This window comes from Bacillus rossius, chromosome 1 (genome assembly GCF_032445375.1).
Source record: "Bacillus rossius redtenbacheri isolate Brsri chromosome 1, Brsri_v3, whole genome shotgun sequence".
NCBI classification, from domain to species: Eukaryota; Metazoa; Arthropoda; class Insecta; order Phasmatodea; family Bacillidae; genus Bacillus; species Bacillus rossius.
This window is the reverse complement of record NC_086330.1, coordinates 334,578,352-334,598,152: the sequence shown is the minus strand read 5'-3', so window position 1 is coordinate 334,598,152 and position 19,801 is coordinate 334,578,352. Positions and strand designations below refer to the sequence as shown.

General features: G+C 36.9%; 1 protein-coding gene across 15 annotated transcripts in view; it reads right to left on the bottom strand.

The window, feature by feature from the left end:
• Nucleotides 1–465: 465 nt before the first annotated feature.
• The window catches only part of LOC134528075 (zinc finger matrin-type protein 4-like), a 70,625-nt gene continuing 51,289 nt past the window's right edge, over nucleotides 466–19,801 (bottom strand). For 10 of the 15 annotated variants that reach the window (XM_063361309.1, XM_063361313.1, XM_063361310.1 and 7 more), the window contains 3 exons: nucleotides 17,890–17,993; nucleotides 10,460–10,546; nucleotides 466–4,288 (listed from right to left, as the gene is read on the bottom strand). In XM_063361309.1, coding sequence (XP_063217379.1) covers nucleotides 1,626–4,288; nucleotides 10,460–10,546; nucleotides 17,890–17,993 — 2,854 coding nt within the window. In that variant the 3' untranslated portion in view covers nucleotides 466–1,625. Of the gene's footprint in view, nucleotides 4,289–7,917; nucleotides 10,547–17,490; nucleotides 17,994–19,801 lie in introns of those variants that run through there. The other 5 variants (XM_063361324.1, XM_063361323.1, XM_063361321.1 and 2 more) reach the window with 4 other exon arrangements.

The following is a 19,801-nucleotide window of genomic DNA, read 5'->3' as shown; positions in this document are numbered from 1 at the left end:
ATATTTTATAAAAGTATTTAATTGCCAAAATAATTTGTTATTATATTTCCTAAGCCCTAAAATCATTTTATACACCACAATGATTAAAAAAATGTGTCTTATACACGCATATATGTCCGTCGAATAAAGTTTAAACTATCTTGGTCGCCGTCTTAAATATCTAAAATTGCTCAAGGGTGTCAAAGTGGCACCCTACAGAATATCATCAGATATACATTGAAGAAAGAAAATGCCATAAAACTTTGGGCGGACCTTACTTCCGGGTTTAGGTCAAAAATGCCATTTGGCAACTGGACTACTGTGGCAGGGCAGCACACCAGAAGGCCGCCGGCCCGACGCCCCCGGGTGGGTGACCAATTTCTAGACACAATGATATTGCAGATTCATTCGATAGCAAAGTGGACTTAACTGTTATATATTGGATTGGAAGGGATCGGTGAACCAACTCAAGACAAAAACACATGCTTCATCTGGCCATCTTGGCTACTGTTTATTTGTCCACTTCCTCTCATATACATATGTACATCACAACACTAACTATATCTAGGAGCTTTAAAATACAGAACACTCTTAAATTCACACAGAGGATGGTTCCTCATGAGAAATGTAAAATTTCACATGCATACACAACTCATGCACATCTAAAAACTGTTGTAACATATGGCACAGCAACTATTCCTTTACTAAGAGATGGTGCAAAATACTACAGTGTGACAGACTTCCTTTGCAAAAGCAGCTATTATCAGAGCCCAGTTCAGATGATTGTAATCCTTCAAAATGAGGTGTCTAAAAAGAAATTGTGTAAATAACACTGTACAGAAACATAAATCCCTTTATGAGAGAGTAAAAGAGCAAAGTAACTGAGAGTGAGGAGAAATATTCCTAAAAGGAAATGTTCAAAAATGTTCAAAAACATCTTTCATCTGATTAACACTTCTTGTTTTTCAATGAAAACAAGTTATAATACACTAGTTAAACATACAGGTTTTTAAGTCTGTTACAATGGCATTTTTTCTTACGTGTAATTTATAAAAGATTATATATAATATGTACGTATTTCTTACCTTCATATAAAAATTGCAACTAAGCTTAACTATTAATATAAAAAAACATAGCAAATTTTCATTTTTTACTAAATTAAACATTCTTTAACAATAGTAAAAAAAATAACTACTTCAAAACTTTGATATTGAATGTAGCAAAGAAGAAGTGGCAAAAATATATCTCATAAAAAAAAACTTTCATTATAATTGTTATATCCATAACCCAACAAAAGTAGGAAACAAGGTAAATGCTTCTATAAATATTGCAACCAGACACATTTAAAATGTGAACACATTAAATTAGACTAAAGAGACATTTTAATTGTTTTTTTTTTACAATCAAATTTAAAGTCCCAATAAAATATTGATAATTTAGTGTTTTCGTACTCTTAGTATGAATAAACATTAGGTACTTAACATTTCTTGCTTTTTTGTTTATTCAAATTAAAAAAACACACACACTCTCTCCCTCTCACTCACACACACGCTCTCACACTCACACACACAAACACACACACACACTACTTGAATTATAGTTCAGTCAAAATAAAGAACTAAAACATTAAGAGAAGTAAATATACATCAGCCATGTAAGTCTGCCGTAGCTAAACATTCTACCATTATATTATGTATCTCTTTTTTGAATGAAAACGTGGACAGTAGTGACTCTTTTGATGGTTTCTCAGGTAACAACAAATTTTTACTAATTTCAAAATCTTCATCGACGTCTAGGAAAGAGTTGTCTTCTTCATAGCTGAACTCGCCTGTGGAGCGTCTGTCAGCCTCGCTGAGCTGGCTTTGATCCTGCGAGCCCCAGTTCTGTAGCCATCGATCCCTGTCGCCCCCTTTAGCACCGCAGGTGTCTTCAGCATCAAGGTCACACTTGTGATTGGAAAAGTCATACCTGGAGGAGAAAACTCTACAGCAATCACTGCACTCGTACAGACACATTTTCTTCTTATGTTTCTTGCTGCTCAAGTGGTCTCTGTATTTTCGCTTGGAGGAATACGCTTTGTTGCACACGGTGCACTCGTATTCTTCCCTGATCCTCTTCCGCGGCATCAAGTCCAGTCCATCCGAATTACTATCCGAGGACGTCTTCCGGCTTTTCAAACAGCTCGAATCTTTGTCATATGCATCAGCTTTACATTTTTTTTTCCCTCGACTTCTCGACCGCAGCTTGCGAGAAGTCTTCTGTTCACGCTCAGATCTCGAGTTGTGATCAAAGCTCGTAGAGGACATCACTTGTTTTCGCAAATGATCGGTACTGTTCATGTGTCTGTTAAACAACAGCTCAGAGAAAAATGAAACATTGCATTTTTTGCAGTCAAGCGATTCACTTCTGAGGAATATCTTTTCCTTGCGCTCGCTTTTTAACATTTCGCCATACTCTAGTAAATGTTCAATGTTTGCTTCGTGCTCTGCACTGGCATTATGTTCTATGAATGTGTGATAGGAAGTAAATTCTACATCACAAGCAACACAAAAATATGGATCTGTTTGTAAAATTGGCTTTGATGACTTATTTAGAGCATATTTAGTTTCTTTACTATTTTCCTTCTTTTTGCAAATTTTTATGTGGTCTTTATAATCCACTCCTGAAATAAAGGAAGCACTGCAAACTTTGCACGAGTACGTAGATCTCCTGATGGGTGGAGGCCTTGCTTCTGCACGATACACATCTGGGGTCCTTGTGATAACCGATGCTAACGTAGCACGAGGCGCATCAGATGTTTGCCAACCCTCATAACTAAATGCCCTAGGTTTAGTTTGGCTAACTGACTGTCGTACAGTATCACGACTGCCTCTCGAAGACGAGCTGACACCTGGTCTCTGGAGAAAAGGAGACTGACTTCTAGAAGAAAACCTTTCTTTACTTGAAGTGCTCCAAAGCATTTTAAAGCTATCTTGTTTCCTCTCTGCAGATGCTTTAACACCCTGAGACAGTGAAGTGACAGGTTTGGGATTCAGTGGCATTTTCACCTTAGGCTCATATTTAATTACTTCCAACATGATAAGAGCATCCTTGTGTTTCTTGCTGTTCAAATGCAGTTCATGTTGGTATTTCGTAAGTGAAGTAACAAGGCAAAACTTACAAAATAATGATTTACTTGTCTTAGATGCTGCACTTACACTATTGGTTTTATCAGAAGTATTTTGTTGACTTGTAGACTGTTTAATACTAACCTGTAAAATGTGCTTCATACTCATCAAATGCTGTTCGAATGGCAAGCATCCAGCAAAAGATATCCCACACACCTCGCAATCGAAACAATCACTCTCATCAGAAGAGTTGTCATCAGTAGGTGTGTCATCAAAAGTCTTATCATCAGTAGGTGTGTCATCAAAAGTCTTATCATCAGTAGGCATTCCACCATGAGTTTTATCAGTAGTCGTGCCACCACAAGTTTTTTCAACAGAAGTCATGCTCCTGTGAGTCTTTTCATCAGAATTTGTGCTCCCGTGAGTCTTTTCATCAGAATTTGTGCTCCCGTGAGTCTTTTCATCAGAATTTGTGCTCCCGTGAGTCTTTTCACCAGAAGTCTTGTCATTAGCACCTTTTACTTCCATTTTCTTCTCGAGATTATTGTTCTTGGTTTTTTCTGACGAATCTTCAACATTACCATCAGTTCTAAATGATTTTTCCTGAAGATCATTAACACCTATACTTTTCAACTGGTGTTCCGATTTCACTGATCTCTCATTTCTAATATTTTTATATCTACCATCTTTAACTTCAGCAACACCAGCAGTATCATTTTTAATAACTCTTGCATCAACTGATTTTCCTTGGCCTGCTTCGATTTGACTTTCTTTCAGCCACTTTTCATTGCCTATATGCCTTTTTGTGGTTAGATGGGCTTTGTACATTTGCATAGAGAAGAAATCCATTTTACAAAGTTCACATCTATGCTTGTTCTCAGACTGCATCTTGCTGGCTAGTTTCTTTACGTGTTGCTTCCACTGCAGGTGGGCATTGTACATAGATTTTGAAGGAAATTTCAGTAAGCACAAATCACACTTGTGCTCTACCTCAACTTGATGTATTTCTGGGTCATCTATGCTCAACAGCACTTGCTTCTTCCGCAAATCTACCTCTTCGAGATGTTCACGGCTCCTTAAGTGTTGCATAACCTCTTTTTTTGAAGTTAACTGAAGGTTACATAGTTTGCAAAACAGATCCAAGACATCTGTGTATTCTGTATCATCACCTGAATATGAATCTAATTTCTTCTTGGATACATCTAAAACAACCCATGCATAAAAATGAATTCAGTAATAATAAACACCTCCATTATATAAATAAAATATTCAATTTAAAATCTTTAGTATTTTAAAAAACAGACCCTTCATTGTGTAGCATGTAAGGATGTTGAGTGAGGTAAGGTTGGAAAGGCTGTAAATTGTATGGCAGAGTCAGAATAATGGACATGTAAACTGAAGAATAAAGTGTATTGGAAAGCAGGTGAATGCTCACTCATTACATGGTGTCAGGGGTGGGGTCGGTGATAGAAAAGTGTAGAAATGAAAGAAGCATACAAACTCATAGGCAGATATGGGAGGTAGGGGGGACCTGCGCCCCCCCAGACGCTTAAAAATTGACAAGGAGTTTAATTCAGTCCTGCTAAAATTACGTTCGTTACAACCCTTGTGCCTCCCCCAGAAAAAATCTTGGATCTGCTCTTGTACACACATGTTGAAAAGGATGATTAAACAACAATATACATTGGCGGAAGCCACATTCATTCTTTCTCCACCTGCTAGTTTCAATTGAAGGGAATCAGAAGAATGGTGTATATTGTTAAAAAAATTTCAAAGATATCGGTTGGTGAGTATGTTAGCAAATGCAGGTGAGTACATAGGTGTATGTAATGGGACCACAAGTTCAGGAAATAATTAAATCTTTCATATTTCCTAAGGAGGATTCAAAATCATACAATGCAATTGTGAAATTGCTTGAATCACATTTCATTCCGAGAAGAAATGTGATTTAAAAATGGGCTAATTTTAATCTTCGTTCATAATTGCTGGATGAATTGGTGGACTAATTCATAAACACTTTACAACACCTCTTTAAAACTGTGAATAGATTTGCGGTAGGAATCCAAAATGAAAACTTATCAAAATCATTACAGTTGGCTGCATATTTAATATTAAAAAGAGCAGTTATGAAAGTGTCTGTGTCAGTAGTTCAGCGGGAGTTCAGAAATCTACAAGGAAAACAACTGTAGAGGATAATATTGGGCAGAATTAGTACTCATATCAGCAACTGAACCACTATACAACACAGAAAACAAACATATTTGAAGACCAAAATGAAGAATAACTTTCAAATATTCCAGAGTGTTAGGGAATGTTACAAATATGAGGGGTGCCTATGTGACAGAATGTACAGACAAGTAACCTGCAATTAATGAGATTTGCCGTAACTGTGGCAATATGCAACACTTGATGAGGGTAAGCAAAACAAGGGGTAAACCTAAGCATATTTAGGAAATTCACAATAATAATTCTAAGGACGATTTGTTCCTAACTATTATAAACACTCTAGAGAAACCAAGCCGAATTGGAGAGCAAGAGTTTAATTGAGGGCATATTTATAACAGACACGAGGGCAGGTTTTACAGTTATATGAGGAACAGTTAGTAGGCTCATTGCCGCTAAGACATTAGTGCAAGAGAAGCAAACAGGAAATATCAAATTGTTTGGTCCCTACAGCACACAACTAAATATTCTAGGCAAATTGAAAACTACTTTAGCTTGCAGAGAGAATAGTGTTGGTCAAGATGTGTACATTATGAAAAATATGCAAGAACCATTACTAGAGAGACCAGCAACTGAATCCTTGGGAATGCTCTAATGGTTTGGGGAAGTAAACTATGTAAACAAATCCAACCCAAGAGAAAGTACACCAAACTTTTCCAGGGAGTAGGTTAACGAACGTTCCCTATGAAATTAAGATGAGTGTCACACAACTGGCAAGCATACCATGTTCCAGAAGAGTGGTAATTCCACTCCAACCAAAACAAAAACAGGAATTACAGGTTCTTAAATATGGCCATAATTTCTCCGGTGGAGTGCCTGACAGAATGGTGTTCAGAAATTGTAATCATTCCTAAACCAAATGGCAATATCAGGTTGTGTGTAGATTTGTCATATTATCTACAATCGATAAACCCCTTGCTCTACTTAAAAATGCAGTCATATTTTCTAAGATTGATGCAAATTGTGAATATTAGAAGAAAAGTCTAGACTTCTCACTACATTTATTACACCATTTGGCCAGTTCTGTTCTAACAGATTGCCATTTGGCATTACCAGTGCACTTGAGTTTTACTTCAGGGAAATGTCTCGCATTCTTGCAAAAGCTCCAGGTGTCAAATGTCTAATGGATAACGTCTTGGTATATGGATCAAACATTCAAAAAGATTACGAAAACATGGAAAAAACATAAAAAGCAGGGATTACACTGAATGACAAATGTGTGTTTGCAACAAGCAGGGTTAAATTCATAGGTCACATTGTGTCCGACAAAGGAATGGAGGCTGATTCCGCCAAAATTAAAACAATTTAAGGGATGTTACATCTTTAATCTATTAAGGAAGTGAGAAGATTTTTGGGTGTGACAAATTACATAGGTAAGTTTACACCTAACTTGGTTTCATCACAGAACCCTTGCATCAACTATTAAAATATGATAATGAGTTTTCATAGGGACAACAGGTTATAAAAAACTCTTGTATAGTTCACCAATGCTTTTGCATTACAATCCCAAAACAGGTTCGCACAGGAACGAACACATCTTTGTATGGCCTCGGGGGCACAACAACCCAACGAAAACAGTAACAGTGGTCTATGCTTCATGGTCTTTCTCCTCAATAGACAAGAAACATACCACAAACCAAAAAAGAGGCATTAGCATTTACATGGGCTTTTTAGAGATTCCAAATGTACATCTTCAGCAATAACATAACAATAACATACTCATTAAGACAGACCATCAACCATTGGTGTCCATCTTAGGCAAGAAAAATTTTGTTGAACCAACTAGACTGTAAAGATACAGAATTAGGCTAATGAGATATTCTTATTGTATATAACATGTGGTGCGGAAGCATTCTTATAGACTGGCTGTTTGGGTGCTTCCCTGCTTCCAAAAAGGATTCAAGAGGTACTACTGGCCCAAGGTTCGGATACTACATGCAAGGAGCTGAAACAGCTTGTGCAAGAAAGGTAGCCTCAGAACCTATGAAGTACCAGTTTCATGCCCAGCACTTGGATGGTACGAGGAGAGCTATCTATCATCAGAGAATTACAAATGAAGGGAACTATTCTAGTGATACCAAGAATTTACATAGGACAATTGGGTACCAAGAGCTAGAGCAAGAGTTTAGTGGCCAGACATTACAAACAACATTAAAAAATTTACATCCAGCTGTGAAACATGTATAAAGGAAAAACCGAACAGACCAGAACCTCTTATGCATTCTCCTTTACCTCAAGGACCATAGGAAGTTATTGATACAAATATAGCAGAACAAAAGAGAAAAAACTACCTTATAAAGATAGATTATTAGAGATATCCAGAAAAATATGAATTGCCCAACATTTCTTTGCCTAGAAGAGTATCAATATGTTGTCGTTGAGGAGGGTTTTTCGGATGGCGTTAAGGCGGTATGTTAGTGGGCGCCACCACGTGTAGGGGCACATGGACCCGGCCGTAGACTCCTGGCTCGGGGCCGTGACGTGACCCGTGTGGGGACTAGGCTCGACTCCCCCTTTGCGCAGTAGCACTAATGGGCTCTTAAGGCGTTCCACACGCCTCGGGACTCAGAGGATTACGCACACGGCTGCTCAGTGAAACTCACAGAAGTCTAGGGAAAGCTCTTTATTGATGTCGAGCGGCACAAGGAAATAAAATGTTACATAAGTAATTTCGTGAAAAAGAGTTATTCACTGATACAATGAAATAACATGGCAACAGGAGTATTACACCGGCTTAAAGGCTGACCAGGTCACCTCGTGGCCTGGCCTCGAAAGTTCGTTACGTATTAAGAAATAAACAATCCAACTGGATTTAAATAATTATGTTAAAGAGCCATCCCCCCGGGGTAGACCTCAAGGAAAAGAAAAAAGGTTTAAAAAATAATTACGGAGCAACGGATGTTACCAGATCAATGAAACTAAAATATTGAAGTCGACGAGGCGCGCGCAGGCCTTCTACCCCGGGCGGCGAACGGAAGCTGACTGACGAGGCCAGGGCATCATGGCCGCCGGGAAGCATTAAGTTCCCGTTATGTTACCAGGTATCCACCTGGTAACATATTAACATGAAAATCCCTCTTAAACACTAAGCAAAAACTGACCACAGTGATTTATCATTACCAAACTTAACTTATTTTTAATTTATTCGTTAAAGTTCAAAAAAGTAGTTGTGGTTAGTTCCGGGGTTGCCCGCCTGGGGCGCTGCATCGTCCTTACTAACTAAAACTTAAAACATAAACACTTAGGAATTTTAAAAAAAATGAAAATAAAAGGTTTACATTACAATTACTTATTATTTTAATTAAGTTTTTATGGGAACGTGGCACTGAAGCTACTGCCTCTTGCAGGGCCAAGGCTCACACGCACACACACACCTGCACACGAGGCGGGAGGTTTGAAATAGAGGGTGGGGGTGGGAGGAGAGGGGTGGCGATGGCGTGAGGCACATCGGGCTTAGGGAGGGCGTAGCCCCGGTCGATGTCAATGTAAAGCTACCTTTTCTCGACAAGGAATCCAAAAAGAACTTAGAACAGATAATGGACCACAGTATTCCTTTCAAGAACACAGGGATTTTACTAAGATGTACAGCTTCAAACAAATAACAAGTAGCCCAAAACACATGCAGAACAACAGACCAGTGGATTCAGCAGTCAAGATTGTTAAAAGCATAATCATTCAATAGAAAGATCAGACTTAGGATTGTTATATCAAAAAGCACCACTGTCAGGGCTCATATACAGCCTGGCTCTACTACTGATGTATAGATTGCATAGACATTTTACCAGTGTCACAAAAAAACTTACAAACATTTTCTGTGGACTAGATGGTGTTACCATGCATCAAGAAGTGGTATATTACATATAATAAAGATGATTGTATATCTATAATATAATATTTTGAATAAAATATTTTTTAACATGGATTTATTTAATTACTACAGGTTATGTGGAGAATATCCTTATTGATGAACTTACATTCAAACAAATACAACATCATTTTTGGCACAATATTAGCTTTTGCCTAGCAGATTCACCGTCACGCAAAACTTAATTCGCAATTGCATTTTTAAAGATGCCTGCTTTTGTGCCAGGTTAAAAAAAATAATCCTCAAGTTGTTCTCTTTGCTTACATGAGTTATTTGTTCCTAATTCTTATACCTCCTAAGGAGCAAAAGAAATGGCGAGTAAAACAAACCTAATACAACAAATGGAATTTATCTTTGATTGGAAAAAAATAAATGCAAATTGCTGTATTTGAGTTAAAAACATTGAGAGAAAAGTTATCAGTTGTGTAATATCAAAAATACCTTAATAATTGCCTAAACTATAACTTACAGTTATAAAATGAAGTATTAACACTATTATCTCTAACAAACAACAAAGTACATAAATAAATGTTCCCTTAAAACAAATTTGTCACTGCATATCAGCATCATTCAAAACATGTATGATCACCCAGCAATGATATTTTCTTTAAAGCTGACATGAAAACAAACAACATACGTCAACCAGGCTCAATGTGTCTCGCCCGTTTCAGCCACCTTCTCCCATCACTACCCTCTATTTAAAAATTTCCGCTGGCGACGTGTGTGTGTTAACTCGCAACAAACTTAAGCAAGAGGGTGCCTTCGAACCAGTGCCTCGTTCCCTTAAGAAGTACTAAATAATATTGTAAATCTTTGTCTTTTGATCCCAAAGTGTAAATGTGGTTTCAGGGTCCTTGTAAACACATTACCAGTTTAGTATTTTAAGTTACAATTTTGCCGCTACAGACTCAGACTTTCAAATGATTATATTTCCATAAGCCACACGTACCTCTCTACTTTTTGCTCCATTAACAATCTAGTGGAAGTTTCTCTTTGCCACATTTGGCAGCATTGTTGCGTAAATATTTAAGCAGTTCAGAAAGAATATACATAAATCCAATATCAATCAATGAAATAAAATCTTAAAAAGTTATCAATGTGCCAATTTAAAACACTTGTGAATATTGATTAAAGTGTATACATGCAAACAGAACCATAAACACTCTCTTGTGTCAGAAGTTCAGAAAGTATACTAGAAAGGAAAAAAGTAAACTAGTGCAGAGAAACACACTGCGAATTTCTAAAAAAAATTAGTTATAGTTTCTGCAAGGTAACTGATACATACCCAATTGTGACTCTATGATGTCATATTCTTGAGCATAATGGTATTCTTCTTCATCATCATAAGCACTGTGCATCTCAAGATATTTCGCTGCAACAATTCACATTTATTTTTAATTTAATATATTCCAACATAAAATGAAAATTCAACTTTCAACAATTATAAATATTGTCTAATAAATGATATGCCAACATAAAGTGTAAATAAATTTTTAAAAACAAGAGGAAACATAAAAGTAGAATGCAACTACCAACTAACTACAAAAGTAATATAGAATGTAACCAAACTTTCTTATACAAAATTTAAAAAAAAATTAAGATTCACAAACCATTATTTTCTCGAATAGTTTACGAGTTATGAAGTTTTTACTCTCATGAAATAGTTGGTTGAAATGAAATTGCACATTTTGAAAGCTCAGTTTGCATGACTGCATCACAATAATAAATATGACATCAGAGGTGGCAGTACAGGCACATAGGATGTCTCATAGATATGGGTCTGGTTTGGATGGAAGACATATGGCCCTTGCATCTTATCCTGGGAAAGTAAGCCCGTAGTTGATACGACTAACCCTCTGCATACTGTACATCAACGCCGGATCAGAGTGTGCATCCGAGCTGATCCCCCACACATTCTTTTGGGGACAGATCGGGAGACCTTGCTCAGTAAGGGGCCCGCCTAGTCAGCGGGATTTTTGTGTTAGTGAGTCGAGCTTCTAGAGCGGTGTCGTCTCTAAGCACAAGGCTATGGACAGGCGTAGTCTTTTTATCATGCATAGAGCAAATATGAGATTTGAGAGGTAACCATTACATTATATGGTGGAGAAATGAAGATTAAGGTGTAATGCACCTCCCTTGAGTGCTTTTAGGAATCTGTTCTAGATGTTTCATGCCTAAAAATTGATCTGAAAAAAACATGTTTTAGCCATTTTCACTCTCCTAAAAATATAGTTTGGAAACAAAATACGGAAACAGAACTACTCATTCGCCCTCAGCATTATCTTAAAATTCTTTTTGTAAACAGCCCCACTCGATATCCTGAGCAGTTTTCATATCGCATGGTTTTTTCTGAAGCTCGCACACCGTATGAGCACCCAGCCAAACGGCCGCCTTAAGGGCAGCGCTTGCAAAACAGATTACGAGAGGTGACCTGAAAGACACACCTGATGTGCCTCTCTGCAACACTGGAAAGATTTACACACGTGGCTTTGTGAACCAGTAACCAGACGATAGCCAATCATCGAGACATGGAACAGGATGGTGTAGAGTCCAGAAAATATGCCCAGATAGCAGGCATCGTTGTCGAGGGGTTGCATGGTACTTGAGGCTTAACGTTTCATAGACACCATCGTCATTAGAGATGATGAAAGTGAAGCTATGTGGACAGAGTAGCGACAGAAGGCACTGGTGAGGGAAACAGGAGTACCTCAAGAAAACCCACCGGCCAATGGCAGTCTGCCACATCCTTGGTAAGAGGCAAGTAATCAGACCTCATCCTCCCATATGTTGGTCATCAGAAAGTCACAAAGAAAAAGTAGTGGTTTGTGTAGGACCTCCAGGTGTTACTGAGCTCGCAAACATTATGACGAAGCGTAGGGGGGTGTTTGGCAAGTAGTTAGTCCTAGGAGAGTACGTTGAAAAGAATTGAAGAAAAATTTTGTAGGAAGATGATTTGCTGCTTTATTACTGGCAAAAACAAGGTTCTTTCAGTTAGCCTAGCTAATACTGCGGTAGGACCAATAAAGAAGAAAAAATCAATCTACAAACAGAAATTTTCCATACATTAAATATATAAATTTTAATCTAACCTTTTTACAGATAATATTGCATTACAATTACTATGTAATAATAGTTGAGATTTTATTTTTTGGTTTTGGGTATTTTGTTTTTGAAAAAGAAGATTTCTGTGTTATTAGTTTCATTTTTATGAATGCCGTTTATTTATTAATATAGTTAGATATTCAACAAATGAGACAAGTATTATAAATTCATTTTCACCACATTAACAACATAAAAAAAATTAATTCATAATATTGGTGTCTGCAGTAGATTTACTATGAAAAACATAAATTAGCATCATGTGTTTTTTTTAGTACAAACCAGAGTTATAATGTAAAAATTAGTTAATAAGAGGAGAATTGTAATCCTGAGATATAATTAATTTTTACAATCCATTTGATCCAAAAAAATTCCATAGGAATTTTAGACCAAGATTTAAACATTAATTTAATTTTGGGTGTAGAAGAATAAATTTTCATTTATTTGAGCATATAACAGTTTTTTAATTCTGCTTTACTTTATAATTTGAATAGCATTTTAGCGATTATGTGGTGAATTTACTTGTATTTTGGTGTGTTATATGGTGTTTATCACAATTTACCATAAAATACTGCCCCAAGTAGCTAAGAGTCCTCTGTGGCTAAGATAACTGGGCATGCTCAAGTGGTGAGATACAACTTGTGGTATATGTATAGTATTAAGGTTGGACAGTGTGTGAGGGATATAGTGTGTAAGCAGTTGGCAATGCACGGGACACGTGACTAAGTGTGGAACAGAGGTAACGATTGTAACGGAAATGAATGTAACGTAATAAGTAGAAATAAAGATGGAATGAATAAGCAAAATATTAATGTCTAAACATTACAATGTGGTGACGAGTAGTGATTGAATCCAGTGTGTATCCGATGGGTCCTTAGTGCCAAATCTTACTCTTAAGTAAGAAAACTATAGAGGCCAAAATGGCTGAAGCAACGAGGTATCTCTCGGCCGGAAATTTTACGTAATTTAAGCTGGGAGAAGACGACTGGGAAATATGGTGTGAGAGACTTGAACAGTATTTTATAGCAAATGAAGTTGTTGAGGAAAAACCTGTACCAATATTATTGACATTGTTGGATAATGAAGCATATGCCTTGCTAAGGGATTTGTGTACACCCAAGAGGCCGCCAGAATTAAAATTACCAGAAATTATGACGTTCTTGACGAACCACCTGAAGCCAAAGACATCTGAAGTAACAGAGCGATACAAATTTAAGGAGAGAAAACAACTACCAGATGAATCAGTTGCAGAATATGTGGCTAGTCTAAAGCGATTATCGCTTAACTGCAAATTCTCAAACCTAGAAGAGAATATTCGAGACCAATTAGTATGTGGATTGCGCGAGTCTGGACTTCAAAAACGATTACTTAGTGAACCAAAATTGACTTATGAAAAAGCTATTGAACTGGCTATAGCATTTGAAACATCAGTGCGTGAAGTAGAGGGAATGAAGAATGAAAGAGATTCCACAGAAGGAATAAACATTCATTATACACGAGTTCAAAGGAATTCCAGAAATATGGCACCTAAACAGCAAGTGACAACAGAAAAAGAGCCAGTATCATGTTTCGTGTGTGGTAGAACAAATCATAAGGTGTATCAGTGTAAGTACAGAAGATATAACTGTAGGGCGTGTGGCAAACAGGGTCATTTGCAAGCAGTGTGTAGGAATCAGCAAGAAGTGAGATCTCGTAAAGGGGAGATACACAAGATAGAAGCTGCACCAAATGATAAAAACTGCAAATGTGCTGCTAGTGAAGACAGAAATGTGGAATACAGAAGATTGAGTGATAAGGTAACACCCCAACAAACTGTAGAGGTCAGTAGTACTACAAGTAGGAAGGACAACTTTGACTACTTACTAAATATGCAGAATGGTCATGTTGAAACTGACATTAATTATGTTAGTGCAGATGAATTTGAAATAGAAGTACTAGTTGAGGGTAAACTAATTAAGTTTGAATTAGACAGTGGCTCAAATGTTTCAGCAATAAGCGAGGACATGTATTTTAATAAATTTGAGGGTGTAGAAATGCAAAAAGCTGAAAGGAACTTTAGAAGCTTTTCAGGGGATGTAATTGAATGTGTTGGGATAATTGAGGTTAATGTTAAATTGAATGGTAAAACAAGAAAAATGTTATTGCATGTAATAAAAAATGGGGGGCCAAAACCCCTGTTTGGTAGAATGTGGATGAAAGAATTTGGTTTGACAATACATAACATACAAGCTGACAACTTAGTGTTGAACCTGACAGCAAAATATCCAGAAGTGTTTACAGATAAGTTAGGCTTGTATAACAGAAGTGAGCTAAACTTAGAATTAAAAGAAGATGCCAAGCCAATATACTATCAGCCATATTCAATACCCTATGCTTTGAAAGACAAGGTTGAAAACGAAATTGATCGTTTGGTAGAAATGGGGGTACTAAAACAAGTTGATCACTCAGATTGGGGTACGCCTATTATTCCAATTGTAAAAGATGATGAAACTGTAAGAATAGCAGGGAATTTTAAGATCACTGTTAACCAGTATTTGAAAGTAGACAGGTATCCAGTTCCTAAAGTAGATGATATATTGAGCACTTTAAATGGAGCCAAAAAATTTGTAAAGCTGGACTTGTCAAGAGCTTATAATCAGATCAAATTGAGTCAGCAGAGTAAACCATTACTAAATATTTCAACACACAAGGGTATTTTTGAATATCAACGATTGGTATACGGTGTGGCATCTGGACCTAGTTGGTTTCAAAGGGAAATGGAGAAATTGTTGCAAGATACACAAGGTACTGTTGTTTTCATAGATGATATATTAATCAGTGGCGAAACAACTGAGATAGTAATAAAATGAACTGAAAGGGTGTTGGAACGACTGAGAGATTGTGGTTTAACCTTACAGTTAAACAAATGTGAATTCCTAAAAAATGACGTGAAATTCCTTGGTTATGTTGTGGATGAAAATGGTTTTCACATGGATCAGGATAAAGTGGAGGCCATTGTAAATGCACCAATTCCTAGAAATTTAGATCAGTTGCAAGCCTTTCTGGGTTCAGTAAATTATTACTCTAAATTTGTACCAAATATGTCTAAAAAATTGAGGCCCTTGTATGACCTTTTAAAAAAAGATGCCAAGTGGGTGTGGTCGGAGGCATGCGAATGTTCATTTCAGGAAATTAAGGAGATTTTATCATCTAACACAGTGCTGGCACAGTATGATCCAGAGCGGAGAATTATTTTAACTTGTGATGCAAGCAGTTATGGTTTAGGTGCTGAAATTAGCCAGGTGGGTAAAGATAGAAATGAAAGACCCATAGCTTATGCTTCGAGATCATTAACGAAGGCAGAACTAAATTATTCCCAAGTGGAAAAGGAGGCTTTAGCAATTATTTTTGGGGTAAAAAAATATTATCAGTACTTATATGGAAGAGAGTTTGTGTTGGTAACTGACAACAAACCACTAGTATCGATATTTGGTCCTAAAAAAGGCATTCCATCCATGGCAGCTAGTAGACTCCAAAGATGGGCAGTATTTTTATCGGGATTTACATATGCAATAAAACTGGTGACTTCTAAAGAGAATCGGGCTGATGGGTTATCTAGATTACCACTTAGTAATGTGTATCAAACTCAAATTGAAGCAGACGGGTCTTCCTATATTAATTTTGTTGCAAATGAGGTACCTGCGGTAACTATTCAAGAGGTTGCGAATGAATCCAAGAAGGATATCATTGTCAATAGAGTAATGCAATTTGTTCTAAAAGGTTGGCCGGAAACCAAACTGCCAGAAGTTTTTAAACCATTCCAGAATAAGCGACATGAATTGAGAGTAGACAGAGGTTGTTTAATGTGGGGCCATAAGTTGGTAATTCCGAGGAAACTTTACGGGGTATTATTAACAGACTTGCATACTGGCCATATGGGCATAGTAAAAATGAAAAGCTTGGCAAGGTCATATTTTTGGTGGCCATCCTTAGACCAAGACATTGAAAAACAAGTGAAGGCCTGTGATGCTTGTATACAATTCCAGACAAATCCTCCAAAGGCAGAATTGAGTAAATGGCCTTGGCCATCTGGACCAAATAGAAGATTACATGCTGATTTTTGTGGCCCCATTCATGGTAAAATGTTTTTGGTGATAATGGATGCTTATTCAAAGTGGGTGGATGTGTTTGAGATGAGTAAAATTACATCAACCAAGACAATTATCGCATTCCGGCAATATTTTTGTACATGGGGTTTACCAGGGTTGATTGTGACAGATAATGGACCTAGTTTTATGTCAGGCGAATTTTCAACATTTCTTCAGAATAATGGGGTACGGCATATAACTACAGCTGTATATATGCCTCAATCTAATGGGGCTGCAGAAAATTGTGTGAAGACATTCAAGGCTAGTTTTAAAAAACAAATACTACAAGGTGCGGACACAGTGAGAGCAGTTCAGTCGTTCTTGTTTATGTATCGAATCACTCCCCATATAACGACTGAATGCTCTCCAGCGGAACTTCAGTTAGGCCGTAAGCTACGCACAAGATTGGACTTGCTAACTCCTGACAATAATAACATCTTTGAGAAGCAACAGCAGGAGCAGGCCAAAGATAGTTTGGGAAATAGGACACGTAACTTTACTGTGGGTAGTCCAGTGTACATCAAGTACTATACCAGCAGGGCGGTTACTTGGCTTTCCGCAAAAGTTGTTAGAAAGTTAGGTAATGTGATGTTCGAGGTACAAACTAGTGATAACAGGGTGTTTAAACGGCATGTTAATCAAATGGTAAAACGTCTGAACAATCCTTCTGTAAAAAAAAATCTATAATCGACATTCCTATTGACAGCAATGTACATAGCAGTGAGGGGGTAGGTGATTGTTATGGGAATGAATGTGTTCATTCACCGTTGGGTAGTCAGGAGGAGGCAGAGGTCAGTGGGAATGAGAGCGATGATTTTAAAGGTTTTGTAGTAATGAGAAATGAAGCAGTGGAGAATGCCAATATGGATAAAACAGTAAGGAGGTCAGGCAGACAAGTAAAACCTAGACAAATACTGGATTTGTAATTGTCATGAGAGTGTGAATGTTGCAGCAAATAGAATAAGACTGTACGATTAAGTGAAACATTGTAATACTTTGAATTGTTTTATGCTAAGTTGTAAAAACCTAAATTTCTTTAAATTTAAATAAGTATTGTGAATTAAGGCAGGAGAGTGTGGTATATGTATAGTATTAAGGTTGGACAGTGTGTGAGGGATATAGTGTGTAAGCAGTTGGCAATGCACGGGACACGTGACTAAGTGTGGAACAGAGGTAACGATTGTAACGGAAATGAATGTAACGTAATAAGTAGAAATAAAGATGGAATGAATAAGCAAAATATTAATGTCTAAACATTACACAACTTACGTGCACCGAGTCGGTATATGAGCGGCTTGGGGCCCACTTGAGATCCACACAGGATCCTGCTGTCTTAAGCCTCCGTGCATAGCCATGCAGCGTAAAACATACATAAAGATAAAAGTAATTTGTTCTACACAAACAAAATGTGTTTCCAAATACCATTGAGTGATTATTTATATCACAAGAACATACACTAAAGGATTTAAATAACTGCATACTATCACACCTTCTTTTAGTCTCTGTGCCACTTTTTTGTGTTTGTGTCCTTTAATATGGTTTTCGAGATGTTCTTGGCATGAAGTCACTATGTTGCATATACCACACATGAACCTGCAAAGAAAAATCTCTCTAAATACTTTTAAACAAACCAGAAAATAAACAACAATACTGTCTCTGCATAATATGCCAGCAGCACAAGCATTTATTGCATTCGTACATATCCCTTACATGCAACGGTAAATTTGTACAACAGTCAAACACTAAGGGGTCTTGTATTCCAAAAATACTCAATATTCATGAATAATCTGATATTTGATTATCGATTCAACATTACAAATATAATATATTTAAAAAAATTTTGTTACCAATAGATACAAAAACCTACCAAGCACTCCAACATTGGAAGCTTACCTAACAAACACACACAAATTATTTACTCATACTACAGAAATAATGATTTCTCAGTTTCAGATAAGTACCAAATATTTATTTTAAAAAAAATTTCACTTGACCAATGGGTGATATACATATTTATGAATATTTAGTTCAACACTAGAGTAAAGCTGAGAGGTTATCAGTTAGAAATATGTTAGATATGCTTTGTGTGTCCTTTGTTTGAAGATGGTGGCCATCCTTATCCTTCAACCCCTAATACTTTCCAAAGTAAGCTGCATGATAAAAAAAAGAGGCACTTATCACCCTCACCAACTGATGCTGTATCTAGTAAGGATAAGGTGGCTAAGAGGCTGCACAAAGTTGAAGACACAAATATTCTGAGACAGAGAACTGCAGAAGTTCCAGAAAAACTAAAAGTTGCTGCTATCAACTCTGGTTAGTGTGAATGTGAGTCTCACTGATAGGGTCAGGTTTTGCCACGAACGACCACAAACTTGATACAGCTGCTAGCGAAACAGTGAAACTGTGCTTCACTTGCAGATGGAGATGGGTGTACTAAACTATCAACTCAAACTCTGATTCATTTTAAAATCACAACCTTCTGTCACGGGTCCTCAATGACCATGATCGCTTATGTGGCTAGGGTCATGGGAGTCATCCTAACATAACTATATGACCCAAACACACGAGTACAGGATCAGGTCCGTAGCCAAGATTTGAGAAGGAGGGTTCTAGTATATCTATTATATCATATTTTTCTGTAAGTTTTCTTTATTGTTAATTTTGAAAAGAAAATTATTATCGCAATAAAATCTTTATGTATAATAGGCTTTTATAACTCCAATGTTTACACATAGAAATTTAAGTAATAATGAGAAAAAATGAGAAAAAAATTAATTTATATTTTAGTTTTTATTTAATTGGTTTTAATACTTTGTTCTTGTCAATTAATTGATGACAAATATGTAAATATGTTATTAATAACATTTAAATACACATATCAAGTTTGTATAAAAGTCATGCTTACAGTAACACGTGTGCAAAACACCATTAAATATAGAGTACTTGGAAACACAATTCCTGCCACTTTTGTGCATGAGGCATTTTGGACTATAATAGGATATACAATATTGTAACCCAATAAGGATTACAATAATCTTTCTAAAATTATCTCTCAGTAAACTTATGTAGCCAAGTTGTAATTTTCTTATTCTGTCTTCACTTGTTTTTTTTTTTTTAAATCCTTGAAGGGAGGTGTTTGGACCACATGGATCTCCCCCGACTATGTCCCTGACTGGGCCTGTTCCCAAACAGTTTGGAGCACACTATGAACTTGGTGGTCATGTCGACAGTCTCTGCATACTTTAGTGATGTTAAATTGTATCAAATCCAAAACCTACGGCACTCCCTGACAAGATCTTCTAGACATATTCATGTCAGTGCGACCACCTCAGACTTGGAATTCAAAACGAGCTACATCTCTGATGTTACTAACTCCAATCTTGCCATGGGGGTGTAGTGGT